Here is a 16,044-nt window from a genome sequence, read left to right as displayed (position 1 = left end):
ACAATGCTTATGTCCATCATTGGTTATGTAATCTAAACTCTCATTTCAATCATTGAAACATTCTTAGAGGACGTTATATAGTTGTTACACCATTTCTCGTCAAAGCAATTTTCAAGATGATTGAAATATATCATGACTTTTGTCACATGGTAAAGATAAACTTGGTTAAAGAGAAAAGCTTACCAACTCATATTTCGAGATATATATAGGCGAGGTATACTCGGATCGAAATACCACATGTATATAATCGAAGTCTATATATATAGCATACGACTTCTTGTCTTAAAGAGTAGGAGATAGAGTAGATAGACTTTTCAGTGATAGATAGGTTCAAGTCTTCACATACTTTTTTGTCGAGAAGTTCCACCGGTTCCTTAAGTAGTTCTTCTACTTGTATGATGAATTTCCATGAAGTCCTTGAGATCAACTACACTTTTATCCTAGTTCGAGACTTAGCTATAATAGACTAGAAATCAAGACTTATGGTTTTGATCACTAACATTGACAAGCAAGCTTGAGATAGCAACGCATGCGAGTTCGACCGAGCAATGCTCTAACAGATGTATCTCGTCAAACTCGATCAGAACATTCGAGGATTTGAAATCATTGTTCATCCACAACTACTCCCGTAACATCAAACAATGAGACGTTCTAGATGATATTTGCAAAATCACTCAAGGAAGTGATGAAAGCTTTACCGATTTTCTCAGTCGCTTTAAGACAGAAATAACCTAAGTTGATAAAGTACATAAGAAAGTTCTTTGAAGACTTTTTGGAAACGCCCTTATCCAGGGAGAAATTCGAGATTCCTTCACATGCCACATTCTCGAGTCCTTTGATGAATTCTATACCAGAGCTGGAAAATTCGTCAGAAGAGAACAAGATAACTTGAATTTCCCCATCTCGGACCATAATATATACTTAGCTGGACATACCTCAAGAGAAAAGAGATCTCTCTCGCCCAGATCTCCAAACAATCAATCAAAAAGGAAAAACTTCAGAGAAGAGTCCGAGATGAAATGCAAAAGAAGAGTCCGAGAACTTTCTAAAGATGAATGCCACACCTGAGGTAATACTTCATTATATGAAAGATAAACTGTTGTTTCTACCACCCAAAAAGCTGAGAGCAGATGGGAAAGGAAAATCATACTTCTCTTATCATGAAACAAGCAAACATCTCACCAACAACTGCAAAAACCTAATAAGGTTCATTAAAAGCATGGAAAGAAAAGAACATCTGACAGGATTCATACTTCAAGGGCAAGGGAACAATGGGAAGTCTCCGGCAGTGCAAGTCAAAGGATGTATCAACATGATGAAAATAACAAAAAGGGTTAAGACAGATCTACCGCAAGATCCCACTGATAAAAAATAAAATATCTGGAAGTAAATGTCACAGGTATCCACCCTATCTGCGAAGGATTGCTCTACCGCCTGATGACATAAGTTTCATAAAGAAGGACCTAGTTGGGGTCACCTTTCCAAATTCTCATGTATTGGTGGTTTGGCTCATCATAGATGACTGGGATTGTATAAAGAACCTAATTAACCAAGGATCCACATGTGACATCATATATCTACAAGCAGCTGAGCAGATGAAGCTGACACGTGACGGTGTCCTAAAAAGCAATGGCTCAGCTATTGTAGGCTTCAACGACTCAAAGACTTATCCTATAAGAGAAAACACTCTCACAATCGAAGCTGGCCCAATCAAAACAAATGTGGATTTCCTAATACTCAATACCAGATCGCCATACAATGTCATCCTGGGAAGAGATTGGATCTACGCGATGCAAGTTGTACCCTTTACGTATCACCAAAAGATGAAGTTTATGACTAACAAAGGTGCATACGTGGTCAAAGGCAATCAAGCTGTGACAAAAGAGTTATTTTTTCTATCACTCACCCATAAGAGGACCCACATGGAGGCTCGAGGACCCGCATGAAGGTTCCATATGATAGCAATTAAACCCGTTAGGAAAAATTTCAAAGCTACTGAAAACCGAAACGTAGCTCAATTACCTGGAAGCAAAGCAACAATACAACCAACAGACTCTAGCAGTATAGCCCTAAACACAAGAGAACCTGTTCAGCTTACCAGAAAGAGAATTCAAATAAGAAATAGTTGAACTACTAAAAGAAGTGAATCTGGGTTCAGATGGCGAACAAAAAAAAAACTACTTGGGAAAAGATCTCGCAGCTGAAGAGAATAAGGACCTATAAAGATTCCTCAAAGACAATGGATACCTCTTAACATGAAAAATAACAAATATGGTAGGAATCGACCTCAATATCGCCTGCCACTCTCTGAAGATTATCCTAGACTTTAAGCCAGTGAAACAAAAGAAAGATAAAAGATGAATTGTATGAAGAAGTCCAGGAAGATGTTCAAAGAATGATGAAATTTGAGATCATAAAAGAATGCAAATATCCAGAATGGATATCATATATCGTGGTCGTAATGGAAAATAATGGAAAAGTAAGATTCTGCATAGAGTTTACTAACTTAAATAAAGTGTTCCCTAAAAATAGCTACGCTCTGCCAGACGTAGGCCGAACGATGGAATCCGTCATAGGGTATGACAGGCTCTCCTTCATGGACGGATACTCAGGGTACAATCAAATACTAATGAATCCAGAAGATGAAGAGCAAACTGTATTCATCAAAGATATTGGATTATACTATTTCAGAGAAATTCCCTTTGGACTAAAGAATGCAAGTCCGACCTATCCGAGACTGGTTAACAAGATGTTTAAATACCTCATCGGAAGCACAATGGAACGATATGTATATGACATGGTCGTGATGAGAAAAGAGCCATAAGACCACATAAAGGACCTTCACAGGACCTTCACCATCCTCAGAAAGTACAACATTAAGACTAATCCATCAAAATGTGTTTTTAGGGTCCAAAGTGGGAAATTCTTAGGTTTCATGGTTACAAGAAAATGAATTGAAGTTTACCATTTTAAATCAGAGCAATATTGGAGATGAAACCTCCAACTTGCAAAAACGAGATAAACAATCGGCAGGAAAGATGGTAGCACTGAACAAATTCATTTCAAGACTGTCAGATATGTTGGGGTTTTGTTCCGTAGACAAAACTATATGGCTGAAAAGAGACTTTTGGTAACAGTTTTGCAGCAGAAAACAGTGATCTAATGCTGTCAAAACCGTGGCTAAAGGGCAGTTTCGAGTTTGGAATGTCTACAAGGTTTACTTGGATTAGGAAAATTGTATGACAGTTTGGTAGAGTGTTTTCCAAGTTTAGGGTTTCCCAAGTTTGGAAGACCATTCTTAGAAGTTCTAGAAGACTTGGGGAAACAAGGTTTTGTCTACTATATAAGAGGTCTTATATTGTGAGTAGAAATCCATTCTGTTGTAGAGTCCTCTCTTTATGAGAGTGATCGGGTCACAACCGTTGTGTCCTACAATGGTTGGTGATGGGGAAAAATCTATGTGAGAAGAGAGACTTGTAGTGAGAGCGGGTATGGGAGAAATCTAGGGTTTCCAGGGTTTATAAGAAGCTAGAATTCAGGATGTTATTTATTTTCTTGTCTAAAGTCAAAGCAACCATGGCGGTGGAGGTTTATGGAAGAAGAAGAACAAAGGAAGAGGTAGACTCTTCGTAATATGTCTTGTTGTTTCTAACATTTAGCGCGAGTGGGTTACATAACTAGTTGATTATAGAAAGTGTCGATGTAATAACTTGTTATGATAATGAAAGATTCTCGGGGTGGTTTTGGCCGTGATGCAGCTACAAAGGTGAACCACGTAATATTTGTGTCGTGTGTGATTGTCTATTATCGTATTATTGATCATATATTCGTGCTAGTATTATCCGATCATGCTGATCTAAAGATGTAAGAGACAGATTCGAGCTAAGTTATCTAAAGTAGGATGCTACATGGAAGTGACTTCTATGGAAACATGCTGGTTCGAGATGAACGTAACCTCGATTTCCCAACAAGATAAATGCAGGCCATTGTTCAATCTACTCCTCAAGCAACAAGACTTCAATTGGAATGAGGAATGTCAAACAGATCTTGACAACATCAAATCTTACTTATCCTCTCCCCATATTCTGTCAACACCAATCAGAGTTGAAGAGCTCTATGTCTATGTTGTAACCACCCAGAGTGCAGTGCTACTCGGGATGGAAGACAAAAACAAATCAAAAAATCTACTTCATCTGCAAGTCACTTAAAACACCAGAGTCTAGGTACTCACAGTCGTAAAAGGTGATCTTTGCTATCTTCTTCTCATCTATATAACTAAGACCATACTTCTTGAGCTGGAAGATAATTGTGGTCACAGTGCAAAACTATCAAACACTCAAATTGTTGCAACGAAAAAGAAAAAACATAGTTACTCGCAACATTACCGAAGAAGATGTTGCAATCGTTAGAGCGTCGCTCACGGTCAGAAAGCATGACGAAAATCAAGGCATTAACGTGGGTGAAAGTAATAACTTTCAATGGAACCATGTATTTATGGTCTTTGTGGCCATAGATGGTAATCAAAATAGAATATCAATGAACCAAATAAAGGAAAGGTTCGAGGAGATCTACCTAGAAATGGAAGTTTTAAGGGGGCAATTGGAATGGGTGAAGGAAAATAGTATGAAATGTCCTTTTTCAGAATGGTGAGTATGTGCAAAAGTTGTTCATCAAGTAAGTTTTGGATAATATACTAACTTAATCTTGATTTGTTTTTTAGTAAGCGCCGGCTCTTTCCCGATACCAATATTCGTCGCAAATAATTTGAGCATGAGCAATGATATCGGATCCCGAAAGAATTTCTTGAGCATTTCAACAAAGCATGACTATTTAAGCGTAATATTCTAAGTTTTTTTTTTCCATTTAGGTATAATGGTATGTAAAGCGGCTTAATTATGTAATAGTAACATTATGAATTGATGAATGAACGTGAAAAATTTGCTGAATAACGGCTAGGTAAACCAACCGTGATTCTGAAAATCACACATAACAACTAGAATAACCTCCGGTAACTTGTTAGTTCCCGGAGGAACCATCAAATTCCAGTCCGTGACTTCTACTAGAAAACAAGTTACGGCCAGAAATGGCTAAGGACCCAGCCGTAGTCTGGTTTTCGGTTTGATTGTGGTCCATTATCCACTTGTTATTTCCCAGCCGAAACATCAAATTCCAAGCCGTAACTTCTAGTGAAAAACAAATTACGGCCAAGAAAGATTAAGGACCCAGTCATGGTCTTGCTTACGGTGGTCATGGTCCATTATCCAAATCGTAAATCTAATAATTTCAGTTTTTCTTCCATTTAGGTCAAATTGGCTAAGGCCTTGCCGCAGAAAACCTAGGGAAAGTACCTATAAATTTTCAAAACTCTTTCTTTTTCCTTTTAAGAAATCGAGCAAACATAAAACACAATACACCAAAATGGTTTTTCATTGATTGAATCGAAAAACATACACATTTCGTAACATTGATTGAATAAATCATAATATATAATTAAATGCTTAATCGTATAGGTTAAAATCATAGGTAGTATTTTCCGAGATTCGGTAGCAATCATCTTGTTCAAACTCTTTCTCATGGACTGCCTTATATCTGAATTGAGCCCTCGACCACTGAAAAAAAATACATCACTTGTGTTAAATAGTGTTATTCAAAACTATTTCTAATGAAAAATCTTACTCTTGTAGCACATAACGTAGTGGGATTGGCTTCCTTTATGGTTTTCATTTCCTTTTTGAAAGCTTCGCAATCTTCAAAGAGTTTCTCGAACCTTTCCTTAACAATTTCCAAAGTTCTTCTATTGCTTCCACAAAACCTATGAATATACGGTTCCAAAAAGATAAAGAGGTTTGATCTATGTCGATATCTAGATCTTCATCATGGTGTTTAACCGTGACCCATGCTCTGACAATAGCAGAATCTTCAAAATAAGGCTAGGGAGTCGTCATGTTTTTTATTTTTTTGATGAGAAATAGATGAGAATGAATCTGAAAGCTTAGAATTAGAATTTTGGTGAAGAAGAGATGATAAAAGGGCCTTCTTTTATAAAGTTTAATGACCTAACGACTAATTTTTTGAAAAAAAAGTTGTTAGAAACTCAACCATATTGGTCAAAGTACAAAAAAAATAAAATAAATGAATCGGTTGAAAATCATAGACTTAGAAAAGGATGAGTATCCTAGCTGTTTGTACCTTTCACGGCTGGTAACCCAGCCATGAAAGAGAGACATGTGACTCTGATAATGGTTTGGAGAAGAGTTCATTCTAACCCAGCAGTGATCAGGTTTTGCGGCCAGGAGTTCTTAGATAGCCATCCGTAACTTAGGTTCACGGCTTGGAAGGGCAACTTTTCGTGGTCGTTGATATATGTCTTATGGCTGGGTCGACAAAGTTTCCCATCCATAACTGCTTTTTCCCGATTTTGAACGGATTTGGATCAATTAAAATTGTTATTGGGGGTTGATTACAAGGTTTTCCTGACTATTTTCAGGATAGGTTTCATCATTTTCTTCAAAGGTTTTCAAAAAAGTTCATCAAAAATCCTCCTTTTCCTTTTCTAAATCAAGAAAAAAATGATTTTCTTTTTAATTTTTCCAAAGATTAATCCTAATTCCTTCACTATTTATAATTAGGTTAGTTAAATATCATAATTAGTACTAATTCAATTGAGAATATATTAAGCATTAAAGAAAATAATAGGATAAGGGGTTATTGCATTTACTATTTCATGACCCGGTGCAGCCTACAAAACCCAGCGGGGAGCAGCCCCAGTAATAGGATTTTAGGAGAATGAATCTTTATTTCTCTATGCCTTGAAATTTTCAGCTATTACCCAGAGATACGGTTCAAAAATAATTGTCACTAGTATGACTCGAGCTCCGATATTGGGCTCAGCTTCAGACTGATAAAGCTGCGCTGAACTCACCAGTTCGAATTTCCACATTGACATTCCAAAAATAAAACATAAACATCTCTTGTTCCATTTAATCTCGAGCTCTCTAACACTGATGAGATAGAGGTGAGTCTGATTTTGGTTGATAGATTTCCTGTTTAACTTTCATCTGCCGCACGACTGGCCATGCTATCCGCTGCCTGATTCCTTCTCTCTAGTTGTCTTGGATCACAGCTTGCGGAATCTACTGTATTCTTTTCTTTTCGATTATCTCTGAAAAAATATCAAGATGGAGTAGTGGGAGAAATGACAAATCGAAGGAGGTTTTCTGAGTGTCTCGAAAAGAACTTTGGCCATTGTCCTTCCGTTGCGGTTCTCGATGTCAAAAATAAAGTCCAAGTTTCTACTTTTAAGGCAATTGTAATTATTAGAGGTTGTGCCAAATAGGAACCACAACCCCGTGGATAGGAAGATGAATCTGTAATTCTATATGCCCTGAACCCAGCACAGCAGAGACACGGTTCAAAAATAATTGTCACTAGTTAGACTCGAGCTCCGATATTGAGCTCGGTTTCAGACTGATAAAGCTACGTTGAAGTCACCAGTTCGAATTCTACATTGACATTACAAAAATAAAGTAAGTCTCTTACTCCATTTCATCTCGAGCTTTCCAACACTGAAAAGATAGAGGTGAGTCTGATTTTCTGTATAGAGATGTTAAAATTGTTGTATCAGAAGAAGCTTCTCGTCTTCGTACAACGAAATGGGATCTTTAGAAGATCCATGAGATTCTGTAGCTTAGTGCAAAGACCCTTGGAAGAATCTTCTTCCGTTGAAGAAATATCCAATCTTCTTAAACATGATAACTGGCAGTACCTAATGGAATCATCAGATATATCCAACAAGTTGAACCCAGATATCATTCAGTCGATACTTCATCATCAGGTTAGTATTATTAATAATTGTGCTGGACGTCTCTTACATTTCTTTTATTGGTCTGAGCAAAAATTAGGTATTCCTCAGAAATTGAATTCCTTTTCCATTTTGGTGATTCATTTGTGTAATTCCAAGTTATTTGGACCAGCTAATGGTTTATTAGAACGAATGATACAAACCCATTTATCCCCTTTGGAGAATTTGCATTCTATTGTTAGCTCTTTCCAAGAAGTCAGTGGTGGCGCCACTTCCGCCGGTGATGGTAAAAATATGGTTATTGATATATTGATAGATACATACAAGAAAACGGGTAAGTTGGAAGAATCTGTGGAAGTAATTTTGGGTATTGAGAATGCGTTATATTTTCCTAGTTTAAGGTGTTGTAATTCATTAATGAAGGATTTGGTGAAAGTAAACAAGTTAGGTTTGTTTTGGAAGGTATATGATAAAATGTTGGAAACAAAAATATTGTTTGATGTTTATACTTATTCTAATGTTATTGGAGCCCTTTGTAAAGTGGGTAAAGTAAATGAAGCCAAGAAAGTACTTGTTGAAATGGAAGGGAATGGTTGTAATCCTAATTCAGTAACGTATAATGTTGTTATTGGAGGTTTTTGTAAGATTGGAGCACTAGATGAAGCTTTTGAGTTGAAACGTTTAATGGCTCAAAAGGGTTTGGTTCCCGACGGGTATACCTTTACTGCACTTATCAATGGGTTGTGTAGAGAGAGAAGGTCTAGTGATGCTAAATTGATTCTGGGAGAAATGGTGGAGATGGGTTTGAAGCCTAATCATGTTGCGTACTCGACTTTGATTGATGGGTTCATGAAAGAAGGTAACGTAGATGAAGCTTTCAGGGTGAAGAAGGAGATGGTTGCTAGTGGAATTCAACTGAATCGTATAACTTATAATATGCTGGTTGGTGGTTTGTGTAAGAGAGGTAGAGTGGAAAAGGCACGCGAAATCTTGAGTGAGATGGATCACTTGGGATGGGAATCTGACTCTCACACCTACAATATGTTGATTGAGGGTTATTGTCGAGAGCGTAATTCAAGTATGGCTTTTGAAGTGCTTGATGAGATGACTCGGAAGAACTTACTACCTACAGTAGTTACTTACAGTGTATTAATCAATGGTTTATGCCACTCTGGGGATTTCTCTCAAGCAAGTAGAGTTTTGGATGACATGGTTAGAAGGGGTTTGAAGCCGAATGCTGTCATCTATACAAATCTGATTGCAGGTCATTGCAGGGAACATAGGTTTCAAGAGGCTATTAAGGTATTAGAGGGAATGAGTGAGAAAAGAGTTGCACCCGATGTTTTCTGCTACAATTCTCTTATAATTGGCTTCTGTAAAGATGGGAGGATGGAAGAAGCGAAGCCTTACTTAGTAGAGATGGTAGCGAAAGGGTTAAAGCCAAACGCATATACGTATGGAGCTTTCATACATGGGCATAGCAAGGCAGGGGAAATGGAAAAGGCAGGCAGCTATTTTACGGAGATGCTTAATCATGGTTTGTTTCCAAATGATGTTATTTACACTGCCCTGGTCGATGGGTACTTCAAAGTGGGACAAGTTCAAGAGGCCATCTTGGTATTTCGTACTATGATAGATAGAGGTATTCTTCCTGATGTGAAAGCTTATAGTGTCCTCATCCATGGTCTCGCAAGGAACGGAGAGATGCAGGAGGCTATGCGTGTATTCTCTGAATTCCAGGAGAAGGGTTTGGTTCCTGATGTCTATACCTACAGTGTTCTCATATCTGGGTTCTGTAAGCAAGCTGAGATTGGTAAAGCGTTTGAGCTTCATGACGAGATGTGCAGGAAAGGAGTCGATCCCAATATTGTTACATATAGTTCCATGATCGATGGTTTGTGTAAGTCAGGATATATTGAAAGAGCTAGAGAATTGTTTGACAGCGTTCCTGGTAAGGGTCTGATACTAAACGGCTTCACATATGCTGCAATAATAGATGGATACTGCAAATCAGGTAATATAATGGAGGGGTTCAGATTGTTCAGTGAGATGCCGTCAAGAGGAGTCTTGCCTGATAGATTTGTTTACAGTGCTCTTTTGGATGGTTGCTGCAAGGAAGGAAACATGGAAAAAGCTCTGAATTTGTTTCAGGAAATGGTGGGTAAGGGCTTTGCTACTACACTCGCTTTCAATATTTTAATTGATGGGTTTTGTAAACTTGGAGACCTCGAAGAAGCCCAGCGGTTGCTAGCAGATATGGCATTTCAGAAGATCATGGCTAACAATGTTACTTACACGACGTGATGGATTGCTTCTGCAAGGCTGGAAAAATGAAAAAGGCTAGAGAGATCTTCTTGATATGCAGGAAAATAAGCTGATGCCAAACACCGTAACTTATACTTCACTTATGCACGGCTACATTAAAACTGGGAATACACAAGAGGTATTTGCACTATTTGATGAGATGAAAAAGAATGGAATCAAGCCAGATGAACTTACCTACGGTTTAATGGTTGATGCTCATTGCAAGGAAGGAAACTTATTAGACGCCTTTGAGTTGCGAGATGAGATCCTTCAAAAGGGAATGCCAGTTACCAGCACAACTTATGATGCACTAATAGATGCAGTCTCTGAGAAGGAAGATTCTCTAAAGCACTCAGTTTGCTTAATGAAATGGGAGAACAAGGACTTAAGCCCACACTTGATAAGTGTAGGAATCTAATCTGTAAATGTCATGGAGCTGGCAATCTGAACGAAGCTACCGCTATCTTGGCTGCCATGGTTAAATTTGGGTGGGTTCAAGACATAACCAGTGTAAACGATTTCATAGGCGGACACCAAAATAATGCAAACGACGAGGGTTCAATAAAATGTGTAAGTGAAACAGCATAGATGAAGCGTTCACTGATTGAGGTATCTTAAATGATTACTTCGGCTGGTTCCACCCTGGACTGATTCGCTGCTTCATTTTGCCAACTGCATAGCTTGCCTCGGCTCTTTGTTGCTTTGCTAGTTCTTTTGGCCAACTACGCACAAAGACAAATCAGGCCTGAGTGGTTCAACTTCTAGAAGAGGTAAATTCTAAACATGATAAATCGTCTTGGAATTTGTTTCTTATTGTTTGTCTGCTTTCGACTTAGGTTAGATGTGTAGTTTGTTCATGCGTCATTAAATATTGTGCTTTTGACATACTTGTCTACATTATTTTGTTTTGTTTTGTTTATGACAGCTCTTTCGACAGCTTGCATTGGTGGTGTGGTGTTTTTCCAACCACAGTTTACAAAGTTGAAGCGGTTGCAGGAACCGACTTTGAGTGACATACTTGTACAAATGTTGAAAAGGACGGCTCGTCCAATTAACAAACAATCTGTGTTTTTATAACAATAATTAATGAGAAGAAACTAAGGGTAAAGTAATGGAATGTGGATCTCACTCAGTTTCGTGTTGTTGTTTTTTTACCGTTTCTGTTTCATGGGTTTTTTCCCCTTAAGATACTGGTGGGTTTTCACAAACCATATACACTTGTACACCTTCTTGGTGGAAAAGGATGCGGGTCTCTGTTAACTATAATAAATTTGATGATTGTAGTGTAGAGATATGAGAGGAAGAAGACTAAGACATGTTAATGCAGAGAAGAATTTATGCTACATGCTGTTTTAGGGTTTGGCTTTTGATAAGTTAATTTGTGAGTTTTGCAGGATGCTGAATCAAAATGAGGATGGAACCGATAGCAGTGGATGGTGAATTGACGTAAAGTTGGATGTTTTTGATGATGGAACTGTTGCAGTCTGAACCAAAGGATGTTGAAGGTAATACTTATTCTGGTTTTAGCTTAGAATTCTTGCATTGAACTATAAACCAGAATGGGGTAACCAATCAGCTGATCAGAGTGTTAATTTCTGATGTCTCAAAACTTGAAATTGGGATTACAGCAATGCAGTTGTTGCTGAAGCAAATGGCTGTGTTGAAGAAGCAGCAGTTGCGAGTGTAAACAACTGGAGAAATCATTGGATTTTGATGACAGTGAACTCTGCTGCTTATTGATACCTATGACTAAATAGTACCTAAGATATGCCAAGTTAGCAGTATAAGTTGTCTCCTGAGTAGGACTTGCAGAATTTGAGAACAGATACCAAATACCTAAGACTAAACAGTGAGTTGCCACTGGTATTAAAAAAAAGTCCTTATCATTATAGTGAAAATGTAGGTTAAATCCTTAAGCCCGACCTTAAGAATGTGGATTGGCTCCTCACTTGTATGTATGGTGCTACAAACAAAGCAAAGAAACAACACTGCCAAACCGAAGAAAACATACAGGTTAATGAGCTTGCAGATTCCTGGATCTTTAGATCTAGTTCTGGATGACTTGGATAACATATCAATATCCTTGGTGTTTGTGTTGTAATCCATTAATATTCTTTATTGATTTGTTATATGCAGGCTCTTCCAGTATGGATTGAAATGTGTGGGTGCGCTTCTAGCCAAGGTTATATTTCTCGAAAGAACACATGTTGATAAACAGCAGCTCCTGTCAACGAAATACTGTAGATGTTTCTACTTCACTGTTCCTCTTTTACGTGAGAGAGCCCAAAATGACTACCTACAGAGGACGATGTACTTTTAATGTTGGAACTTAAAATGCTCATGATCACTGTTGCTGATTATTCTCGTAGCCTTTGTAGGTTCCAGTTTTTTTAAATGTAGGCACAGTTCTCTTTATAACACCGTGCCATCTTTTCTAAACCAATTGTATGGGGCTCGCTTCTCTTAGTGCGACTATGTGGTCTGCTCTTCTCTTTCCAATGCCCTGAAACACAAGTAAAGGAAAACGAAAAATCAATAATATGCAGCAAACAAATTCATATTCAACTTCTGCATTTTAGATTCCTAAATAGTACCTTTAGCTCCATCAGCTGCTCTCTGCAACGAAACAAGTAAACAAATAAATAAAACGCTCAACTACACGTCAGTAAATTATTAAACATTAAGTACAAGATAGAAAGAGATCAAGTTCGCGCATAGCAGCTGAACTTACTTGCTAGCAGTGTTCAGGCAAGCAAGATATTCTTGAATAAAGGTGGTCTGCATATTAGTAATAGCAAAATGGAGTAAATAAGTTTGAAGAGATTAACCGAAACGCTGTGTAGGTTGCAAGTTATTCAATAAACCTTCAAGTTGGAACTACGAGCAAAAAATTTGCTTAGTGGAGAGAGAATTGCTTCAGTTTCATCAGTATAGTTGGTCACATCCGAAAGCGGTTTGGGAGTACTTGGCTCAGGTACTTCAACACTTTCAAGCATTACTGGATTAGATATTTAATGTACAGATTTATGTCTTGAACCCACCCAATTAGTAATATATGTACCTCTACAGGTACTTCAACACTTTCAAGCATTACTGGATTAGATGAATTGCCTGATATATCTCTCTTCCTTGCTGCAGAAGATTGAGCTGCACAAAACACGACTTTAAGCTCTTAGATTATTAGGAATACAATAATTTCAACAAACTATTACCCAATTAGTAATATATGTACCTCTACAGGCTTGGAGTGGAGTTTGCAACCCTGTAGACATCCTTACAAATGCCTTGTTCTGGATGATTCGAGCACGATTGGCATACTCCAAAGTGTTCAATGTTATGTCGGCATTTATGTTTGCGGGACTCACACAAGCTGTAATCAGAAAATAAAATAATCCAAATAATAAACATCGAGTCTCTCTAACAACAACCAAACTCGAGAACTACAAAAATCAATACTTACCAATCATCACTGTCTTGCCATTAACGCCAAGAGAGTCCTGCAAAATCAACACAAAGTAAAAGGGAGGATCAGTAATTTCACCATAGCATACTCATTAAAAAACTATTGAGTTCCTAAAATACGTTATCGATTAGAAACCAAAAAGCATATATGAATATCCCCTTGCCTGAAGCATACGTGTTAACTTGCTGTCGCGGTAAGGAACATGCCCTCCTTCCTTCCTCGTTTTCTCTCCTAAAGATCGTATCACCTTTCCAAGAGACAATAATCCTCTATTTAGGTGAATGCCTACAGATATCATACTTCGTGAGTAAACAGCTCAAGAAACCGTAGATATTTAATGTACAGATTTATATATTTTAATCACCTTCTTTCAAACGCAACCCATCTGTTCCCATTCTTTTGACACGCTCTGAACCAGCAAGGTCCACCAAATGAAGTTTTGCAGATAATATATTATCTCCAGCATCATCTTTGGTGACCCGTGTGATTCTACTTTGGTCCAGTGAGATTGTAAAGATGGCATGAGAGCGACTATTCAACAGATACACAAATGAAGTGCAGCAAAAGCTTATTAAACTGTTTCAAAGACGAGAGCCATGATATACAATAATTACCTACACTAACAAAAAACGTTAAGGTTGTGCATTTATCAGAAGTCAATGAATAAGCATACAGAAGGTGGAGGTAAAGAGTCGTTGAGAATCGCCATTGAAGATCTGGAGATCAGTGAAGAGAGTGAAACGGGAATTTATGAGCTGACTTATTTAAGGAAATGGCGGTTTGGGTTTGAATTCGAAAAAAGATAACTGACACATGTAGCTATTTGCAGATGTACATCTTCTCTTACACGCTACAGAAGGTACTTGTATCTCGATTTGGTTTTGATGTCCCGAAACTCACAGATCCGGATAAATTATCAGAATATCTGCATCATAAATAGGGGTTCAAATATCCATTTAAAAAAAAAAATCAAAATGAAATAAATATATCCCAACCATACTCGAACTTTGATTTAACACCACCGTTGCCAAGTATGTGACTAAGATGTCTTCTGACTAAGATGTCTGCTGACTCAAGTTTTAACCTACCAATTTTTTTTTTGCATCTAAAAATATTTAGCAGTGCAAATTGCATATCGATGTCCAAGTAAAACAATGAAAATCATCCACGAACATGAATCAGGTAGAGAGGTACGTAGTTTGCTCGATAAAAGCTTTTGGTTTGGTTTGATCAAGATTTTAGTATCAACACGTACCGACTTGGTACCCTTTACGATGTTGTAATAAAAAAAAGAATCTATCGTGCGTTCTTTTTAATAGGAAACAAGATATGAAATTCTCGTTAACAATAATTGTGAATTGTTTCTCATCCTTAACTTTTATGGTTATGATTTGTTCATAGTGTGTACAATAGTTCCCTTAATCTCATTCATTCACAATATACTAGTTCCTGTAGTAGTAAATAACTGACTAGTGTACATGGCATGATCTCAGACGACGACCCACCAGAGACAGGAGCAGAGTGAAACACCGAATCAACCTCTATAACACGAGCACAAGAAAAGAGATATCTACCAAGCGCATGTGAGACGAGCACGTTTAAAGTGAAGAATCAAATGTGATGGAGAAATGTGTATCGGGAATCAAGGCATTAAATACACTAACAAGGCAGGTGTGAAGAGCAGAAGAATCTAATCAAAGTGGGGGCCAGGAACTAAGGATAGCCGATTCGGGTCGGGAGGAACGGCGACGTCGGGTCAAAGAATATCGATATCGGGAAGAAACACATCGGGAAGAATGCTCATCGGGGTGATGTGAGACTAGGTGATAAGTATCGGGGAAGACAGTACTAATCACCCGACAGGACCATCGAAGAAGATAGAATGTGACTTATACTGTAACTAGCCTATAAATATAAACATGTTGTATTGAGAGGAGGCAAGTAATCTGTAAGTGAGTGAGAGGAGAGATAGAGTATTTTGAGAGCATTCTTCCTCGTAAACTTGAGTAAAGTAATAAGATCATCCTTTCACCGTTGTGGACGTAGGTAATCATGCCGAACCACGTATATATTGTGTTCTTATGAGTCTCTTACTTGCTTACGTTACTATCATTTCATATTGATTGTTGGATGTAGTTGTGCAACTTTTTACACCTACAGTTCCCTTTCATTCACAAGTCTGAATTATATGAACAAATGCAATCATATTCCCTTTTAATACTTGGAACAACTGTAATCATGTTCTCTTTCATTCAAAATTCCTAACAACGCCATTCATATGAATACCCAGTACTAGGCTACTTCAATACTTTTTTTTAGTAAAAGAATTAAATACACTATCTGATTTTTTTACGATACTAATTAGTATTTTTTTTCTATTGTACTCATGAATCAAGTCGCGGTGATTCTTGAAACTCACTCCCTATATGAAGATGAAGATAACTTGCTTACTGAGAAAGATGTTCCAATGAGTGAA

At 37.7% G+C, this 16,044-nt stretch overlaps 2 protein-coding genes and 1 pseudogene across 2 annotated transcripts; 1 reads left to right on the top strand and 2 right to left on the bottom strand.

Annotated features, from left to right (window-relative positions):
* The first annotated feature begins 7,479 nt into the window (after positions 1-7,479).
* On the top strand, positions 7,480-12,573 carry LOC113362759 (annotated as a pseudogene).
* On the bottom strand, positions 12,540-13,605 carry LOC113362760 (kinesin-like protein KIN-10C). Its single transcript, XM_026605251.1, has 6 exons — positions 13,566-13,605; positions 13,338-13,475; positions 12,970-13,252; positions 12,837-12,883; positions 12,700-12,721; positions 12,540-12,608 (listed from the first exon to the last, which is right to left on the bottom strand). The coding sequence occupies exons 3-6, from the start codon at positions 13,099-13,101 to the stop codon at positions 12,540-12,542; spliced, it is 270 nt and encodes an 89-aa protein (XP_026461036.1). The 5' UTR covers positions 13,102-13,252; positions 13,338-13,475; positions 13,566-13,605.
* On the bottom strand, positions 13,101-15,842 carry LOC113273169 (kinesin-like protein KIN-4C). Its single transcript, XM_026522930.1, has 7 exons — positions 15,790-15,842; positions 14,416-14,493; positions 13,933-14,099; positions 13,732-13,853; positions 13,566-13,602; positions 13,338-13,475; positions 13,101-13,252 (listed from the first exon to the last, which is right to left on the bottom strand). The coding sequence occupies exons 1-7, from the start codon at positions 15,840-15,842 to the stop codon at positions 13,101-13,103; spliced, it is 747 nt and encodes a 248-aa protein (XP_026378715.1).
* Between the last annotated feature and the right edge of the window lie 202 nt (positions 15,843-16,044).

The sequence above is a fragment of the Papaver somniferum genome, chromosome 4, assembly GCF_003573695.1.
Source record: "Papaver somniferum cultivar HN1 chromosome 4, ASM357369v1, whole genome shotgun sequence".
Classification (NCBI taxonomy): Eukaryota; Viridiplantae; Streptophyta; class Magnoliopsida; order Ranunculales; family Papaveraceae; genus Papaver; species Papaver somniferum.
The sequence above is the reverse complement of the archived record's forward strand: the minus strand, read 5'-3'. Positions and strand labels throughout refer to the sequence as shown.